The sequence below is a fragment of the Mustela lutreola genome, chromosome 13 (genome assembly GCF_030435805.1).
Source record: "Mustela lutreola isolate mMusLut2 chromosome 13, mMusLut2.pri, whole genome shotgun sequence".
Taxonomy (NCBI): domain Eukaryota; kingdom Metazoa; phylum Chordata; class Mammalia; order Carnivora; family Mustelidae; genus Mustela; species Mustela lutreola.
In genome coordinates this window covers 59,854,260-59,874,922 of record NC_081302.1, presented here as the reverse complement: position 1 = coordinate 59,874,922, position 20,663 = coordinate 59,854,260, and the positions used below count along the sequence as shown (strand labels likewise).

The 20,663-nt window shown below is 37.4% G+C and overlaps 1 protein-coding gene across 7 annotated transcripts in view; it reads left to right on the top strand.

The window, feature by feature from the left end:
- Window positions 1-20,663, top strand: part of RCBTB2 (RCC1 and BTB domain containing protein 2) — a 43,897-nt gene that overhangs the window by 1,363 nt on the left and 21,871 nt on the right. For 3 of the 7 annotated variants that reach the window (XM_059144357.1, XM_059144353.1, XM_059144351.1), the window contains exons 2-4: window positions 11,092-11,190; window positions 14,750-14,815; window positions 20,358-20,513. In XM_059144357.1, coding sequence (XP_059000340.1) covers window positions 14,774-14,815; window positions 20,358-20,513 — 198 coding nt within the window. In that variant the 5' untranslated portion in view covers window positions 11,092-11,190; window positions 14,750-14,773. Of the gene's footprint in view, window positions 1-11,091; window positions 11,191-14,749; window positions 14,816-19,973; window positions 20,070-20,357; window positions 20,514-20,663 lie in introns of those variants that run through there. The other 4 variants (XM_059144352.1, XM_059144355.1, XM_059144356.1 and 1 more) reach the window with 4 other exon arrangements.

Below are 20,663 nucleotides of genomic sequence, written 5' to 3'. Positions count from 1 at the left end.
GCGGTTTTTAACGATGTCATTACTGTGCTTTGTAATCTTATATGATGTGCTGATACAGACATTTGGGGGCTGGAATTGAAGAAGCTCTTATTATCAGGGAATCTGAGTACTCTAGGTGAAAGGTAATCTCTATTTCCCGGGGCATTCGGAGATATATATATACACACACACACACACATACATACACAAATACATATAGATATGTGTATATATGAACGTTATTAAGTAGTAGGTAAAGGCAACTAGAGTGATACGTTCTTGCACACCTCACACACCCCACTTATACCATGCTGGCCTCATTGGGCTTGCTGGGCTTACCAAGTAGGCCTCTACCCTAGGGCCTAGGCGTTTGCTATTTCCTCCATGCTCAAAGCTCAGTTTCCCCCTCCACCCAAAAACGTATGGCACCTACCTTAATCCAAGACTCAAAACAATTGCTATCACTTCAGAGAGGTGACTCAGGTCATTTAAAATAGCCACTGTTCTCTTTCCAAGCTCTTACCCTGTTCTCTTTGGCTTTATACCTATTTCTATGTGTATGCTCTGTCTCCCCCGTATTCGGAGCACAGAAGATATTTGTTAAGTGTATAAAGGGAATTAAAATCTGACTCCAGAAATATTTTGTACTGAGTCCTCAATGTGGATTCATTCATTCTTTCATTCATTCAACAAATACTCAGTGACTATTTTCCATCAGGTTCTGTTCAGGTGTTTAAGTGAACAAGATAGACAAAGATCCCTTCCCTCTGGAGCTTCACATTTCTAGAAAAGAATGATTGATTGTAAGCATATTTGGTTATCATTTAGAAAATTATAAGTGCTATGAAATATGGAAAAGAAGAGCTGAGAAAGAGGACTAAGAGTACAGGTGTGGGTTGCAATTTTATACAGCATGGTTATGTTGGGTCTGAGGATAAACTGAAGGTGATGTTCAAGACAGAGAACTAGTTTTTCAAATTATCTTTCTGGAGAAAATGTTCCTTGCCATTCTCCAGTATAAATTTGATGGGGGCCCACAGCATGACCATTGTGACAGATAAAACCTTATTTTATATAGGTAAAACATTTTTTTTTCCCAAATTGGGTACAAATTATTCAGAATTTTATGGTTTAACCTAATATATCAAATGAAGAGACTGGGCTCTTAAGTAGAAAGGACTAGCCAAATGAATACTACAGATGTGTTGAGAAAAAGTGTATATTTTCTGCACATATTTTTGTACTTTGCGATTCTTCTTAATGTCTCTCTGATTAGTGAAAACTAGTTTTCTAAGAGAGGTCAGTTCCTTTTCTTTATTTGAAACTATGTTGAAAGGTCACCTGGTATGATATCATGTGATAAGTTATTAAATTATTAATCTTAGAGATTTCTGAATAAATCAGACAAGACTTAGAGAAAGTGGCTGATAGAGAGGAACAGTTTTAGAAAAGTGTGTCTTTGGGGCCCTTTACTTAAGTAGATTACAAACACTATATCAAAAACTATTAATCTGGAAATTATGTTGGATAACTATAAGGTACCTATGGGGTTTGTCTAAGCCTTGAGGAGTTTGTCATATTTAATTTTGGTTTTATCATTTGGTTAGAATGGAATTAAAATGCCTCTAAGGTACCACTACTTTTGAAGTTTACTGGAGTTGAATTAGTATAAATCAAAATTAACCAGACAAGAGAGATTTGAAACCAGGAGTGAAATTATCAGTGGTGCAGAATGAGATCAAAGACTCCTGTTTGAGGCTGAAAATAGAGGACTACATGGGATATTTACTTCAAAGCAGCAAATAATTTGCCTCTCTAAGAAGGATATTTATAGTATCCTTCAGTGAAAGGCAGATATCCTTTCAACTTTCATTCTCTGGAAGGAATATGTGTCTAGTTCACATGGTGATCCCATCTTAACAATATAAGAGTCTTTAGGAAATTTAAGGCATAATAGTTTTTTTCAGCATATATCTGACACTGAAGTGTGTGTCTTAGTGTCTTCAGACTTGCTGATCTAACCTGAGCTGATGTATATCTCTCCATGGAAGATATTTTGAGCTAATGAGTACCAGATAGTAAGTAAATCATAAATCGATCACATTATAATATATTTTGTATTAAATTAAATGTTTATGATACCAAACAAAATGAATCCCCCCCCAAAAGGAAAACCAAACCAAACAAAATGAATCCCAAATGGAAATGAGCCAAGGCTAAGAAAGCCTACCATGCTGAGGGAATGTTTATGTTGTGGGACAAAGATCTTTCACAGTTAGGATTTTTAAATTATTATTATTGTACTAGATCTATAAAGACCTAAATTTCAAATGGATTTACAGATTTTTTCAAGTACTAACTCATTTTAGCTAGTTTAACAACATAAAAACATTCGTATAGTTTATGTTGATAATTTTTCATATTTGAAAAAGGTACTTTTGCTCTGTATATTTGAAAAGGCTAACTTTAATGAGCTCAATAATCTCTTCAAACTAAATACAAGTTTCCTTGGGACTGAAGATCTGCCTCATCTCTCTTGGTGAAATTTAGAAACCTTTTTACAAACATAATTAAAATAACAGTGATGTTTCTGTGTTCTAAGTCAGTTTGATGCTTATCGTAAACCTGGCAATATAATTTCTTTTGAGGTTGTACCTTTGTCATAGTTGTGCTTTTTAGTTTTTCAGTTTTGTCTGTCCTGTTTATAATTGTCTCACATTAGTTAGCAGCTGTGCAGGTATTTTACTGTTATTTGTAGTAGGCTTATCGCCTCTCATTCAAGTAGAGATAAATTATAGCTATCATCCTTTTTTACAAGTGATAATTGGGATCATGTTTTCTTGTATTTTTATCATTTATAACTTACAGATGACATATCACTTAATGGTTCAGTTAGAATGTTGGGAATCATCATTACCCCACTGACATTTACTTGGTCTGGACCTCATTAACATACTGTTACTGTAAACCGTGCTGGCATCCAAAAAGACATTAGTTTTCTTTAATGTCCTATTTCTTTGTTTATAAAAGTGGCATCAACGGTATTGCCCAGATGGGAGAATTTTGTTAAAAGCATTGAGTTCTAGGGCGCCTGGGTGGCTCAGTGGGTTAAGCCGCTGCCTTCGGCTCAGGTCATGATCTCAGGGTCCTGGGATCGAGTCCCGCATCGGGCTCTCTGCTCAGCAGGGAGCCTGCTTCCGTCTCTCTCTCTCTGCCTGCCTCTCCGACTACTTGTGATTTCTCTCTGTCAAATAAATAAATAAAATCTTTAAAAAAAAAAAAAAAAAAAAAAAAAAAAAAAGCATTGAGTTCTATATTGCAAGAAAATTTTTTTATGTATTTTATTTTTCAAGCATGGCTTTAGAGTTGACCTCATATTATTAAGTTGAATTAGTTATATATTTATAGATAATTATTTTCTATAATAATGTAATGTAATGTTGCAATATGTTGTATAATATACCAAATAAAATAATGTTTATATAAGAATATATTTATATATAATAATTGTGTATATATATGTATATATACATAGGTAAAACACTGGGTTTTCTTTGCAGAAATTACCATTTTTTTTCACCATAGGAATTACTTCTAAAGAATGGTTATTAGCACTTGAAGTTCCTGGTTAATTGTAAAAATCAGTTTCCATGGAAGATGCTTTCTTCTCATAGATACAGTATGTCTAGTTTATTAAATCTTAAGGCCCACAAGTACTGTTGTGTTGGGGTAATGTTGACATAAGCACCTGGGAGGTGGATATCTTTTTGCTCCACGTTTATTTTGTTTTTTCTCTTATGTAAGTTTGCTTTCAGCTTGGTACCTACTGCAGACACCACCTCAACATCTGTTGAATAAATTAGGCAAATGAATGTATGTCCTGTAATCAGCTTAACTTTTTATTTGGGTCAGAGGTATTACCAAGTAACATAACACATTGTCCTATTAGCAAACACACTGATTAACATTGATTACCAACAATACTTTGTATAGGCTGCTTATTATATACTTTGTGTAGGGAACTGAATAACTTGACCTGTTGTGAATTGATATGTTTCTCATGTTCAGTTATCAAAAGACTGACTTTTTATCCACCATCTCCAACTGCATAGCTATTAAGAGTGTAAGAAAAACTCTCAAAATACAAATTGCAAGATTAAGGAGTTATCTGTTCCAAACAGGGATAATTTGGAAATAAATTGTTGAACTGTACAAGTTCAAGAAAACAGATATAACCGGTTGAAATGTTGAAAGGGGTGGTCCAAAATGGCTTAGAAAAGCCCTAATCTCACCTTCTCACATAGACATACCAAATCTACAGCTACATATGGAAAAATTCCCTCTGAAAAAGACCAGAAAACTAGCTGAATAGCTACCTCACAACAAAACAGTAAAAGGGCCATGTATGCACGGTTTCACCAAAAACCCCACTGCCAGAGTGGCAACCCACAGTTGGGAAGCATTTCACAAATCTGGAACTTCTTTGATGAATGAGGGGTTTATATCCCACATCAGGCATCCCAACCCCTGGAACCTGCAATGAAGAGATGAGCTCCCCAAACATCTAGCTTTGAAAACCAATGGATCTTACATCCTGAAGACCCAAAAGGCTGTAGAGAACTGAGATATTTCTCTTAATGGGCTTGCATGTAGACACAGTTGCCTTGGGAATGAGAACAAAAGCAGCAGTTTGAAAAGCACCTAGACTATATGTGAAGATTTATTTTCTAACCTTAAAGCTTCTGCTGATTGGAACTTTTTGTGGGGACAGAGGTGCTGGTGGATGCCATTTTTGCACTCTTCCTCTTGATACCTTGGGCAGGCATGCCTATGTTCCTGGGTTTCATGGGACTGTAATGAACAGAGAGATAGTTCTTGGACCCCCTGTCTATTAGTGAAAAACGCCTATTCACGTCTCCTGGTACTTTGGCCCAAGGGGCAGACTTCAGGTCTGCCACACATCTAGAGGCTACAAAGGTGCTCTCAGGGAATATAGGCTGTGGGATGCCATCTTTTTGCCTTCCCTCAGCCTCACTACAGTTTGCCAGGACCTTCCAGAAAGAAGCTTATACACTGGTCTGAAGTCCCAATTTTGACAGCTGTCACCCAGGGGACACTGCCGCATTGCCTGGTCTAGAGGTCAGCAGGGTCTATGCTTGTCTCAAAATAATAACCAAAAAGATGTTCACCAAACTTGGGAGAAGAATGAATGTATACAGCGAGAACTTCAGCAGCAAGAGTATATGAGGAAGTACCAACTGAAGTCACAGAACTGAAGAATATAATAACTGAATTGAAAAATATATTAGATGAGGGTTCAACAACAGACTGGCTGAAGCAGAAGAAATGTTTGGTGATCAAGAAGACAGGGCAGTGGAACACAAAGAGAGCAACAAAAAGGAAAAAAAAATTAAAAAAATGAAGCTAGCTTAAGGAACCTATGGGACAACATAAAGTGGCATAACATTAGCATTATAAGGGTCCCAGAAGGAGGAAAGAGAAAGTGTTAGAAAATCATGTAAAGATTAAACAACATGCTACTGACCAATGGGCCAATCAAAAAAAACCAAAGGAGAAATAAAATACCTTGAGAAAAATGAAAATGGAAATATAACTTACAAAATATATATGACTCAACAAAAGTAGTAGTGAGAGGGAATTTCATAGGGATTCATGCCTAGCTAAAGACATAAGAAAAATCTCAAACAATTTAACTTTTCTACTTAAAGAAGCTAGAGGAAGAACAAACAAAGCCGAATGTAGAAGAAAGGAAATAACAAAGATCAGAGTGGAAATAAACAGAGACTAAAAAGATAATAGAAAAGATCAATGAAACTAAAAGCTAGTTCTTTGAAAAGATAAACAAAATTGATAAACCTTTGGCCAGACCCATCAAGGAAAAAAAAAGAGAGGGTTCAAAAAAAATCAGAAATGAAAGAGCAGTTACAACTGATACCACAAATACAAAGGATCGAAAAGAGACTACTAGGAAGAATTATAGCCCAACAAATTGCACAATCAAGAAATGGATATTCACAGAAACTTTCTATGAGTGAATCATGAAGAAGAAGAGAATCTGAATAGACTGACTACTAGTCTGGATATTGTATTTGTCATCAAACACCTCCCAACAAATATAAGTTCATGACCCAGTGGCTTCACTGGTGAATGCTACCATTAATATCTGACCTTTTTAAACTCTCCCAAAAAATTAAGGAGGAGGGAATGCTTCCAAATGATTTTACCAAAACCAGACAAGGATACCACACATGAAAAAGAATATTACTGGCCAGTATCCCTGATGAACATAAAGGCAAAAATTTTCAACAAAATATTTGCAAATATTGCACACAGATTAGCAAATATTAGGAAATATAACATGAATTCACCAGTACATTAAAAAGATCTTATACGATGATCAAATGGGATTTATTCCAGGGATGCAAGGATGGTTCAACATTCACATGTCAATTGACATGATACACCACATTAACAAAATAAAGGATAAAAAATATATGATCATCTCAACAGATGCAGGGAGGCATTTGACAAAGTTCAACATCTGTTTTTGAAAAACACTCTCAATAGAGTAGATATAGAGGGAATGTATTTCAACATAATAAAGGCCATATATGACAAGTCTACAGCTTATGTTGTACTAAATGGTGAAAAGCTGAAAGCTTTTTCTTTAAGATTAGGTATAAGACAAGGATGCCCACTTTTGCCATTTTTATTCAACATAGTATCAGAAGTCCTAGAGCAATTAGGCAAAAAAAGGAAATAGAAAGCATCCAAACTGGAAAGAAAGATGTAAGCCTTTCATAATTTGTGACATGATTTTATACATAGAAAACCTTAAAGGTACCACCAAAAAACTCTAGTTTTTTATTTCAATAAAGAATGTATAAATGGGGCGCCTGGGTGGCTCAATGGGTTAAAGCCTCTGCCTTCGGCTCAGGTCATTATCCCAGGGTCCTGGGATCGAGTCCCGCATCGGGCTCTCTGCTCAGCAGGGAGCCTGCTTCCCTTCCTCTCTCTCTCTGCCTGTCTCTCTGCCTACTTGTGATCTCTCTCTGTCAAATAGATAAATAAAAATCTTAAAAAAAAAAAAGAATGTATAAATGAATTCAGTGAAGTTGCAGGGTATAAAATCAACATACAAAAATCTGTTGCATTTCTATACACTAATAACAAACTATGAGAAAGAGAAATTAAGCAAATCCTATTTACAATTGCATCAAAAAACGCTTAGGAATAAATTTAAACAAGAAGGTGAAAGACCTATGTGTTGAAAACTATAAGACATTTATGGAAGAAATTGAAGAAGACACAAATAAGTGCAAAGATATTCCATGCTCATGGGTAGAAAGAATTAATATTGCTAAAATGTCCCCATTACCCAAAGCAATATATAGATAAATGCAATTCCTATCAAAGTCCCAATGGCACTTTTCGCAGAAGTAGAACATATAATCCTAAAATTTGTAGGGAACCACAAAAGACTCTGGATAGCCAAAGCAACCTTGAGAAAGAAGGACAAAATTAGAGGTATCATGCTTTCTGATTTTAGACTATATTATGAAGCCATAGTAATCAAACAGTCTGATACTGGTATAAGAACAGACACCTAGATCAATGGAAGAGAATAGAGAGCCATATGTATATATGTTCAATTAATTTACAACAAGGATGCAAGAATATACAATGGTCATTAAGACAGCCTCTTTAATAAATGATGTTGGGAAAACTGAATAGGTACATGCAAAAGAATGAAACTAGACTACTTATATTACACAATATGCAAAAATCAACTCAAAATGGATTAAAAACTAAAATGTAAAGCATGAAACCATGAAACTAAAAGAAAACATAGGCCCTAAGCCTCTTGACATTGGTCTTGGCATATGACTGTAAAAGCAAAAATAAACAAGTGAACTACATCAAACTAAAAAGCTGTTGCACAACAAAGGAAACCATCTACAAAATGAAAAGGCAGCCTATAGAATGAGAGAAAATATTTGCAAATTATTTATCTGATAAGGAGTTAATATAAAAAAATATAAAGAACTCCTACAACTCAATAGCAAATAAACAGACAATCCAATTAAAAATGGACAGGATTTGATGAGACATTTTTCCAAAGGAAACATACAGATGGCCAACAGGCACAGGAAAAGATGTCAACATCACAAATCGTCAGGGAAATGCAAGTCAAAACCACAATGACATGTCACTTCACACCTGTTAGAATGGCTGTTCACAGTAAGCCAAGAGGGGCGCCTGGGTGCCTTGGTGGATTAAAGCCTCCCAGGGTTCTGGGATCGAGCCCCACATCCGGCTCTCCACTCGGCAGGGATCCTGCTTCTTCCTCTCTCTCTGCCTGCCTCTCTGCCTACTTGTGATCTCTGTCTGTCAAATAAATAAATAAAATCTTTAAAAAAAAAAAAAAAACCACTAAGCCAAGAAATAACAGGTGTTGGCAAGGTTGTGAAAAGGGAACCCTTGTGCTTTATTGGGAATGTCAGTTGGTAAAGCCACTATGGAAAACAGAGGTTTCTCAAAAAATTAAAATCACATATGATCCAGTAATTCCATCTCTGGGTAGTTACTGAAAGGAAATAAAAAGAGTAATTTGAAAAGATATATTCACCCCTATGTTGATTGCAGCATTATTTACAATAGCCAACATATAGAAACAACCTAAGTGCCACAGGTGGATAAATCGATAAAGAAGGTGTGGTATATATATACATATTGGAATATTGCTCAGCCATTAAAAGAATGAAATCTTGCCATTTGTGACAATATGAATGGACCTAGAGGTCACTATACTAAGTGAAGTAAATCAGAGAAAGGCAACAACTGTATGATTTCACTGACATCTGGAATCGAAGAAACAAACAAAAGTCATGGATATGGAGAACAGAGTGGTGGTTGCCAGGAGTGAGGAGCATTTGGGGGAAGGATGAAATGGGTGAAGGGGCTTGGGAGGTAGACTTCAAGGTATGACATGAGTAGGTCAAGGTGTGCTTCATGCTGGCTATGGTCAATAATATCGTGGGTGCATATTTAAATGTTGCCAGGATAGTTCTCGTCACAAGAAAGAACAAGAAAAACCAACCATCTTTTTAAAAGATTTTATTTATTTGTGAGAGGGAGGGAGAGAGAGAGAGTGAGCACAAGTAGGGGGAGCAGCAGGCAGAGGGAGAAGCAGGATCCCCACTGAGCAAGGAGTCTGATGCCCTGTGGGGCTCCAGCCCAGAACCCTGGGATCATGACCTGAGCCGAAGGCAGACACTTAACCAACTGAGCTACTAGGTGCTCCTCTTTTTCAAGTTTTTATTTAAATTCCAGTTATCAAACAGCATAATATTAGTTTCAGGTGTAGAATTTAGTGATTCTCACTTACATACAACGCCCGGTGCTAATCACAAGTGCATTCCTTAATGCCCATCACCCATTTAACCCTATCCTACCACCCAGCTCCCTCCAGCAACTGTTCTCTATAGCTAAGAGTTTGTTTTCAGGTTTGCCTCTCTTTTTCCGCCATTATGTTCATTTGTTTTGTTTCTTCAAATCCACATTTGAGTGAAATTTTATGGTATTTGTTTTTCTCTAAGTTTACATAGCATAATACTCTATAGCTCCATCCACATCATTGCAAATGGCAAGATTTCATCCTTTTTGTGGTTAACTAATATTCCATTGCATATATATACCCCATATTCTTTACCCATTCATCAGTCAGCACTGTCCAAGCTATAAGGCAGGGCTTATTAGTGATCCTCAAATTATTTTAGTAGGTTGAGACCAGCATTGTCTTTTAAAAATGAAATAGGAAAGGATAAAATAGGACAGAGTCAGGGTAGAATAAAATAGAGTAAGATAGAAAAAATAGAAAAGAAGATATCCCTTAGCACCTCATACAATACGGCTAAGAATTATTTTGTGAGACTTTTGTTTCAGGTACATGTATGTGTCAAAAAAGACTGAATGAAAGGCACACTGCTCTGACCTAAATATTGTTGAGTTACTCTTTGAAGTGACTACACCAGTTTATGTTTCTTATGGCAGGATGGGTATACTATTGATCTGCATCCTCACTAACACTAGGAATTGTCCCTTTAATTTTGCAGATGTGACAGGTGAGATCTATTTCATTGTGATTGCATTTCTATGGTAAATTTGAGCATCTTTTAATATGTTTATTAGTAATTTCGGTGACTTGTCTTGTCTTTGGCCCATTTCTAAATTGGATTGCTTGGGTTTTTTTCTTACTGATTTTTAGGTATTCTTATCTATTCCAGATGCAAATCCTCTGCGAACCACCAGTTATATATGTTGAAAATACCTTCTCCCATTCTGTGACGTGTTTCCCTTTGTTCATTTTGTCTTTTAGTATGCCATATTTCTAAAGTTTTAATGTAGTAAATTTCTTTTTTTTCAGTCTTTTATTTTAAATTTCAGTCTTTTCTTGTGGTTTATGCTTTTGTATCTTATTTAAGAAATCTTTCCCAGCCCTGAGGTCACAAAGATGTTTTCTATACTTTCTTCCAAAAATTTCAAAGTTTTGCTTTTTTTACATTCAAGATGACTTCCTTTACATTTTCTATATTGTCATACTACAAATTAAACTTTTTTGGGGGACACTTGGATGGCTCAGTAAGTCAAGTGTCTGCCTTTGACTCAGGTCATGATCGCTGGGTCCCGGGATTGAGTCCCACTTTGGGCTCTTTGCTCAGTGGGGAGCCTGCTTCTCCCTCTGCCTGCCGCTGCTCCTCCTTGTGCTCTCTCTCTCCAACAACAACAACAAAGAGTATGCTTACAAATTTTTTTTAGTATGTGTTTTTTTTCATACGTTACAGTGTCCAAATTGTTGAAGAATGGTCCTAAAACTTACCACATAAAGTTATAAATGTTATATAAGGGTTATAATGTGAAATAATTGCTTTTTAATAATTGAGCACCTCTATTGCTACTTTTTAATAATAGAGCTAATAGGATTTTGAACTATATACCTATAATGTTATCTTTTTAAAGTTGCAAGATGGTATATTTTTTTCTTTTCTGTTTTTTTGTAATAGAATTTATTTATGCATTTATGTTTTTCAGTCACATTAACTTTATCCTAGAAGACAACTTTACAAGGATCTAGAAGGAGCAGGATTAAAGATGACTGAATACAGGGCTCCAGAAATTTAAAACAATCAGGTACAAAAATTTTGGATGGAACAGTCCCAGCCGGTCAGTACAAAATAAAACTGGAAGGTACACAGGAAAGCTTAAAATATCCCTGCACTGTAGGGGAGGGTCCATACAGGCTAACTATTTATTTTAACTGTTATTATTATTGCTGCTGTTATTTAGAGTTTATAGATGTGGTATTCTTTATGTATATTGTGGATTTTTAAGAAGTGTATGTTGATGTACTGCTATAACATTGATATTAGTAATAGCCTGGTGAGGGATGCCTTGGTGGCTCAGTCTGTTAAGCATCTGACTCTTGATTTCGGCCAGGTCATGATGTCAAGGTTGTGAGATCAAGCCATGCATTAGGCTCTATGCTCAGCACATACACTCTGCTTAATATTCTCTCCCTCTCCCTCTGCCCCTCCTATCTTTCCCCTGCTCACACACATACTCTCTCTCTCTCAGTAATAATAATAATAGCCTGGTAAAATCATGTAGATAACAGGAGAAGATAACTATAATCCTTATATATATCCCATAAACTGTATTTCTCAAGTTGTGCAAATTGGAGAAGCTAGTTTTCGCTATTATGTTTGATCACATTGAAATGATGTTAGAAAAAAAAAATCCAGCTACTTTCCATAATGCTAGAGAATTCAACAGTTTTTTCATAGTATTGTACAATAGTAATTATTCTTGAATAATTTTTAAATCTTCAACAACATTCTGGCCAATAAAGATGAAATTATACTAATGTTATATTTAGCCTTAATTGAATTTTAGAAATGTTATTTTTTAAATAAAAAAACAGGATTAAAAAATTTAATTAAATTTAATTAAATTTTAAATTAAAAAATTTAATTAAAAAATTTTTTAAAACCAGGATTTTAAAATGAAAACAAAAAACAGGATATTCAACTGATTAAAGAAAAAAAACTCTGTTAACTGATAAGGACTGATTTCCAGGAGATATTGTTAAATTAAAAAATACAAAACAAAAACAAAAACAAATTGCTGGAGTATATCAGGTATGCTATTTTTTGTGTAAAGAAGAATTAGGAAATAAAAACACAGACACGTATCTGCCTATTTTTTTTTTTAAGATTTTGTTTATTTATTTGCCAGAGATCACAAGTAGGCAGGGGGGTAGGGAGAAGCAGGCTCCCTGCTGAGCAGAGAGCCAGATGTGGGGCTTGATCCCAGGATCCTAGGATCATGACCAGAGCTGAAGGCAGACCCAGGCGCCCATCTGCCTAGTTTTGGAAAAAGAAAAAATAAGAATAAACCAGAAACCAGTAATGGTAGGGCGATGGGAAGGGAAACAATAATCCAGGATTGCTGTTCTAGGATCTTAGTGTATTAGCAAGATTTCCCTTCTCCTAGGAACAAAAATGGCCTACATTACAATGAGGGGCAGTGACAGCTCATCTTTGGTCCCTTTTCCTCCTATTTATTTCCTTTTTTTTTTTCTTTTCCCTTTGACTTCCCTTTGATCTTAGTGTATTAGCAAGATTTCCCTTCTCCTAGGAACAAAAATGGCCTACATTACAATAAGGGACAGTGACAGCTCATCTTTGGTCCCTTTTCTTCCTATTTATTTCCTTTTTTTTTTTCTTCCCTTTGACTTCCCTTCTTCTACTCTTTTTCCTCTTCTCTTCTACTTTCATTTTTCCCCCTCCCCTCCTTTTATTTCTTGTTCTAGTAAACCTGGAGTAGATGTGGAAAATGTCGGTCCAATTAGGATGAAACAGAAAGAAAAGAACCTCAATACAAAAAGCTGTATTCAAAGAATGCTTTCAACCAATATATAGTCTTGTGTTCTTCTCCAAGCCATGTCCTGCGGTGGTTAGAGCAGTGAATGAGTCATGGTTGCCTCTCAAACAGCTTGCAAATTAATAGACAAGACAGATCATGTAGGGATAACTGTCACATGAAATTATCTTTCCATATTGGAACTAGATCAAGTTTTATAGGTTTACAAGTGAGAAAAGTCCAAGTAATTCTTTTAAAAACAAGTATATCTTTTCTAGACGTTAGAAATAATGATTTTGGGGGCACCTGGGTGCTAAGTTGATTAATTGACTCTTGATTCTGGCTCAGGGCATTATCTTAGGGTGGTGAGATCGAGCCCCACCTCAGGCTCCTCACTCAGCGTGCAGTCTGCTTTTGAGATTCTGTCCCTCTCCCTCTGCCCTTCTCCCTGCTCATACTCTCTAAGTAAATAGATAGATAGATAAGTAAATAAATAAATGTTAAAAAGAAATAAATAATGATTTGTATCAGTTGCCACAGTTTGAGCTATAATTATTCTAAATATATTATTATTCCTTATATTCTGAGAGAACTTTTTATAGCTGAGGAAAACAAAATTTTACCAGTATCTTCATGGATATATAAAACACTGATAAGGAACATTGTTAAGACTTGACCTTATATTGATTATTGTTTTTATCTGTTTATTATAAGGTTCTAATTGCCTGTAGATAATATCAAAATAAAATGTTCTGATGTTAATCCTTGAAATGTGGATTGTATTTGAGCAAATAGAACCCCAACTAATAAATCAGAAATATCAGAATTATTATTATTATTTTAAAGATTTTATTTATTTATTTGACAGAGATCACAAGTAGGCAGAGAGAGAGAGAGAGAAGGGAAGCAGCCTCCCCACTGAGCAGAGAGCCCGAGAGAGAGTGGGGCTTGATCCGAGGACCCTGAGATCATGACCTGAGCCGAAGGCAGAGGCTTTAACCCAATGAACCACCCAGGTGCCCCAGGGATATCAAAATTATTAAATAAGATTTCATTAAATTGCTTTTGGCAGGAGAGAGAATATTTATTTATATTTATTTTTAGGGATGAGATAGTCAACTAGGTAATGATTGAATCACAGTCCAGACTTGACCTGCAAGAAATATTAAAGGGAATCCTTTGAGCAAAGAGAGAGCCCATGCCGTGGCTCTTTTGGTAGAGCTTCTTCTATGCTTACTTTTATGTGGTAGAAAGTAATCTTCATAGCGATGATTCATTAAGGCAAGAACATTGAGTGCTGCTGCTGCAAACTTGATGGCTGTTGTTGCAGATTTGTTGTTAAGGTCTAGGATAAACAAAGCTCTATTCATTCTTCATCCTTTCATTTTTTCATTCATTCCTCACCCCACATCCCTCAGTTTAGCAAATCATATACTCTTCAGTGGAGCTGAGAACTGATAAGTCTGCTCTTCACAGTGATTTGGAACTTTCCAATCCCAGAGGAAATTTGACCAAGGTCTAAAATTTATTTTTTCTTATCTGTAGTAGGTCAACTGTAAAAAGAAAATTTTCTACTTATTTCCTTATAGATTTAAGAATCTTCATTTATCCTGGGATTACCTATCCAGACCTCTGCAGGAGGATTCCCATAAGAGACCATATGATAGTTCCAGAACAGTTAAAACACCTTTAGCTATTAACTCTCATGCCTAAACCTTAATTTTCTTATCACCCCTTCACCATATTTGAGCTTAGCTTATTTTCTTAGTTAATTGGAAGAAAAATCATTTTAACCTGCCTAGTTTCATCTGACATACTTTTTCCTTAGGGGACTGCACAAGACTGAGTCCATATGGAAGAAGAGCTTTCCCTTTCCTGTGGAGAAAGTGGCAAGGTTAGAAGAAAACATACAAACATGCCTTTGGCATGTGTACTTTCTGTTGCATGAAACGTGTATCAAACATCTACTGGTCACCCAACAGGAAGATGAGGGAGATAGCATCTGTCTTTGAGGGGCTCACGATATAGTGGCTCAGATGCAAACAGATAATTATCGTGGGTAATATAGCATGCTACAGGGGCCAGCAGAAAGCTGTGGGTATTTGCTGAGAGATAGAGCAGGGTTCCCAGAAATGGTGCTCTTGGAGCTTTCACAGATAGCACTGTCCTGCAAAAGGATCTGAGTTGAATAATGTTTACTTCATTGTCAGAGACTTAACAGAATTATAAAATACCTAATCTTAGATGACATAGTCTTAATTCATCATAGATATTCTTTGACTTATTCCTTCTCCTTCACAGCTCAACATTACAGTCAACCAGCTTAACTCCTGTGTATCCTACTCATGTTAAAATTTCACATCTTTCAGCATGCATATTGATTTCTGTCTTGCGTTAATTTTATTAAATTGACACAATATCTGTTCTTGACTGTTAGCCACTATTAATTTTCATTTTTCTGTTTTCTGCTGTTTTTAAATAAAGTATGGTCAAAACACAATAAAAGATGTAAATAATTATATGGTCAAAACACAATGAAAGATGTAAATAATTACAAAAAGCCAACATAGTTTACAAAGAGGGCACAACATCTGAAACCAAACCATAGCATTACCGTGTGCTGACTTGAAGTGTTCATTTATGAGCCCTTAAAGCAAAATAGAAAATTAGCTTACAAAGTAATGTATAGAACTTGAGAATCTTCTAAAATGTTAATAGAAAAATTCCTAATTTTTCCCAGGAAGAACAGATTTTGTAAAATACAAGAGAGTAACAGAATTAGCGATGAAATGACTATTACATATAAAGTGTTGCATTGCCAGAAAGTCCTCCAAAGGCAAGGTGTTGGTGGGTTTCTTAAAATAACTTCTTTGTTAGTCATGCTCAACAGGTACTTTTGGTTCTATTTCTATGTGCTGTATTTTAAATGTAATTGTGACAACTTAGTTGTCTAGAGTTGAGTGAAGTATCATAATCTGTTCAGTTCTTCATTTGGGTGGAGAAGCAGAATTCTATAGGTAGCCCATACTCAAAGGAGTAATAAAACGCATCTTGGTCTCTAATTTTATGGAGCTGTGTTTCCTTACTTATATTTTCCTTGAGCTAATATTAAAATTTTGCCACTATGCATTTCTCAAACAGAGGCCAGTGAAAGATGGGGGAGAGAGGCTGGATGTGAAGGAAAGCTGGTCAGGGAGTAGTTACTGCCTATAGTAGTAGGACGTGCAGGAAGGAGGGTTACCTGGGCCAAATTAGGACTGAATTCTAGAGCTACGGTCTTGAAGACTTATCGTGTGTGCTGTTAAGCTCTCACTCCCTAGTAGTGCTTTTTCCCCATGCAGATTTTTTTGTTGCTTGCCCTTGGCTCTGGCTCAGTGGGTCCCTTACTTAACCAGTTGGGCACAAAGGTGGTTGGGTGCCTTTTGCAGAGAGGGCTATTGTCATGCAGGGTGGTTGTTTCTCCCCTAGGAGCTCTGTGTGAATCCTATGTCACCTCCATTCTTGTTATATATACAAAGTCTCCACATTACATACAATATATGTATATGTTTGCAATATATGTAATGTGTACAGCGATGTACACTCATGAGTGTGTTGTAGAGAAATATTTTTCTTCTGAGAACACAGATGCTACAGTTCCTTGAGATGGATAGGAAGTATTTATCTCTGAAAAGTGTAAATGTATGCCTTTTACAAATTAAGTCATAAGTTCTTCCAAGAAATAACTCCCCCACAAGACTTAGAAAACAAAATTTTTTTTGATGATTCACCTCCAGGAGCCAGCTTTCTGACAGACATTTAAAAGCAGTGTATTCACACCTCCGTTGTACCCAGGTTATATTGTAAGTATTCGTTTTCTGTTAAATTGTGAGCTCCTTGAAGGGAGCGATTGTGTTGCATTTTTATACCTTTCGTATCTGGCCCTTAATACATGATCAGTGATACTGTCACACCTGATGTTCTTTGGACTTTAATGTTCTTTTGACTTTTAATGGATGTATGACTGCAGGTAACACTTCAACATGCACGCACGCATGCACGCACACACTAAAATCCCAGTGGTTAGTAGAGTCATGGGGTGGGTACTAGAGGTTTGGTACAAGTGAGTCAGAAAGAAAGTTCAGAACCAATGATTTGTAGACAGATGTTTTAGGAGCTTGTTGGATTTACCACCTGCTTCTAGGCATCTCAGAAAACCACTGGATTTTTGTAGCAGGGTAGGTTGAAATCCAAAAATCTGCTTGAAAGGAGAAAATGAGGTGGGAATGCTTGTTTTCTCTTTGTATATTGCTGTCCGCCCTGTTCACGGAAGGTAGCCCACAGTGTGTATTCTTGTCTTGTTCGTTAAGGACTGGATGAGAATAGCCAAAGCCTTGCAATTGTAGGCTAGATCTTCCAGTGGTATAACTTTATATGTGAACTTTTTTTCTCTGCAACATGTGCTATATGGAAAGCAGTCTTTAGAAGCAAGTGATCTTGGAAGATTACTTAGTCTTTCTCTGCCTCAGTTTCCTTGTATTTAAAATGAGGATGGCAATATCTATGCCCTGTATTTGTAAAGATTAGAAATAATATGTAAGAATTCTTTTAACTAGCACACTAGTTCATCTATAAATATTTGATGCCACATCCCAAACATTGTTCTTTTTGAAATTTATAGACTTAAATAGGAAAAAAAAAAAAAATGCAGACCCCAGAGAAGATAAGATTCCTTCGTGATGTAAGGAGGTAGGTGATTTATGGTAGATTTGACTAAAAGCTAACATAATGAGAGATCCTGCCCTTAGCCTAATAGTGGCCTTGGGTGCTGCCCAAAAGATAACGAAGGACTTCATTCTCCAGACAGGGTCTTAGAGCTTGAGTGGCATGCTGAGGGCAGCGTCTGGCTTTGGTATCAGGGGAGCTCATCCTGCTTCAGGCACTGCCATTAACTCAGGAAGATGCTGTTTACAGTTACAGGCTGCCTGCCCTCTGTATTCGTTTCTTAGGGCTGCCTTCACCACAAACCGGGTGACTTAAAGCCATAGACATTTATTCTTTTATAGTTCTGGAGACTAAAAGTCTAAAATTAAGGGACCAGCAGGGCCATACTTCTTGACGGCTCTGGGGAAGAAGCCTTCCTTTCTTCTTCCCAGCTTCTGGAGGTTTCTGTCAGTTCTTGGGGGTTCCTGGACCTGGAGGTGATTGCTCCAGTCTCTGCCTCTGTGACCATGTGGGCTCCTTCGCATGGTGTGTTGCTTAATTTGTGTCAGCTTGAGTGGGCCACTGGTGCCAGATTAAATGCTGCTTCTGTGTGTGTGTTTGTGTGTGTGTGTGTGTTTCTAGAAGAGTTTCTGAATTGGGAACTCAATAAATGGTTTGCCCTCCCCGGTGTGGGTGGGTATGATCCACAGTGCTAAGGGACTGAATAAAACAAAAGGGAGGAAGGAAGCATTCATCCCTTTTTTTTTCCCTGTTTCACTGATTGATAGGGGTCACTTCACTTCATCTTTTCCTGCCCTCAGACTGGGATATACATCACTGTCTCCCCTGGTTTTCAGGCTTCTGGGTTCATTAAATTATGCTACCAGCCCTCCTGGGTCTCCAGCTTGCAGATGGAGATCATGGGATTTCTGAGTCTCCTTTATCTTGTGAGCCTAGTCATCATAATATGTGTGTGTGTGTGTATGTGTGTGTGTACATACGCATACACTCTCCTGACTCCTAAAGTGGGTGGGACAAATATGCTTTCAGATCTGCAGAAAATAAGTAGCTAGTCCAATCAGCTTTCTACCAGAATTCTTTCCTGGTAAGGTTGACTTAATAGCTGAGGGGAAAGACAGGCCTCAGAAAATCCTTCGCTCCTTTAAATTAAGCAGGAGTATGGTGATAGGCCATTTGAAGGACACATTGGCTGTTTATGCACCTTATTGTAATCGTCAAATTTTTGAAAGCTGGAAAGCACATATGTAAAAATGTTTCCAGTAGAGCAAATAAATAAAAGTTCTCTTTAAAACAGCTTTGCAGTGTCCACATAGTATGCTCTTATGAGAGCACAGGAGCTTATGATCTTAACGTATGCTTTTATGGGTTTAATTGCCCCCCCCCACCAACCCCAGTTTCTGTGTTGAAATACTGACCCCCAAAGGTGGGGGTTATTAGAAGGTGGGACTTAGGGACATGATGAAGTTATGAAGGTGGAAGCCTCTTGAATGGGATCAGTGCTTTATAAAAGGGTCTCCAAAGAGATCCATCCCATGGAGGAGGCCCCTTCCATCCCATGAGGAGGACATTGTGAGAAGGCAGTGGCTCTGAAGCAGGAAGGGGGCCTTCATCAGAATATGAGCGTATTGGTGCTTTGATCTTGAAATTCCCAGTCTGCAGAATTATGAGAAGTAAATTTTTGCTGTTTATAACCCACCCCGTGTGGCATGCTGTTAGAATAGCATAAATGCACTAAGACACCCCAAGACCCCAAAAGGTGACCTTATTTGGAAATGGGGTAATTGCAGATGTGATTAGTTAAGCTGAGGTTATTACGGTGAGCCCTAATTCTGGTATGACTGGTGCCCTTATGAAAAGGGGCAGTTTGGGTCAAGAAAAGGACGTGCATGCAGCAAAGAGGATATGAAGACACAGGGAGAAGATGGCCATCACAAGCCAAGATGGAGAGAGGCCTAGGTCCTTCCCTCACAGCTCTCAGGAGTAACCAAACTAGCAGATACCTTGACTTTGAACTTCTAGCCTCCAGACCTGTGAGAAAATAAGTTTCTTTGGTGTAAGCCTCTCAACTTGTGGTACTTTGCTATGGCAGCCCAAGCAAACAAATACATTCTTTGTGGGTGTATATTCCTAGCAATCCCCAAACCTGAGGGGTAGAGTGGGGGATAGATGAGAGAAGCCACTAACTGCTCAACTGACAATCAGAATGGACCCAAGAACCGAAACTTCTGGACTGGTTCCTTGGTGTCACCTTCAGCATCGTTCTTTTCCAGGAATGCATTTTGTCAAGACTTAGGTGCCTGATGAAATCCCCGTGCCCTCTCAGTTTTTCCTGCCTTTCCTGCCTTTCCAGCCAGCCTAGTTTCCAGAGCTACATTTAAGACATAGCACTGAAAGTACAGAAGTCAGCCTTGGATGGTTCTTGTGGCCCTGAGGAAAATTAGTAGGTGAGATCTGGTCCCAGCCGGGGTCTCAGGCTCTTGGTTGTTGTGAGAGCAGGACTGAAGCAGTGGGCTTCTCATGACAGTTCCTGTAGCTGGGAGGGGCCTCTCAAGACTAGAAAGAACGGGCCCTCCTTGAGCCGGTGCTGACTTCCACAGAAGTCAAAGGGGAAGGGAAAAAAATATATTTTTAACTTAATAGTCTTAATGTGTGTGTGTGTGTGTGTGTGTGTACACACGTATATTTTTTAACTTTATTGATTTATTATTTATTTTTAATTTTTTCCTTTTCAGCCAGTCGGGGCTACTCCATCATCTTTGAAGATGTTAGATGTGGGAAAGTGGCCAATTTTCTCCCTTTGTTCTGAGGAAGAACTGCAGTTAATTCGTCAAGCCTGTGTCTTCGGCAGTGCTGGCAATGAAGTTTTATATACTACTGTAAATGATGAGGTAAATTTTGTTTTTGGGGTTTTTTTTTTGTTTTTTTTTTTAAAGATTTTATTTATTTGACAGACAGAGATCACAAGTAGGCAGAGAGGCAGGCAGAGAGAGAGAGAGAGAGAGAGAGAGAGGGAAGCAGGCTCCCTGCGGAGCAGAGAG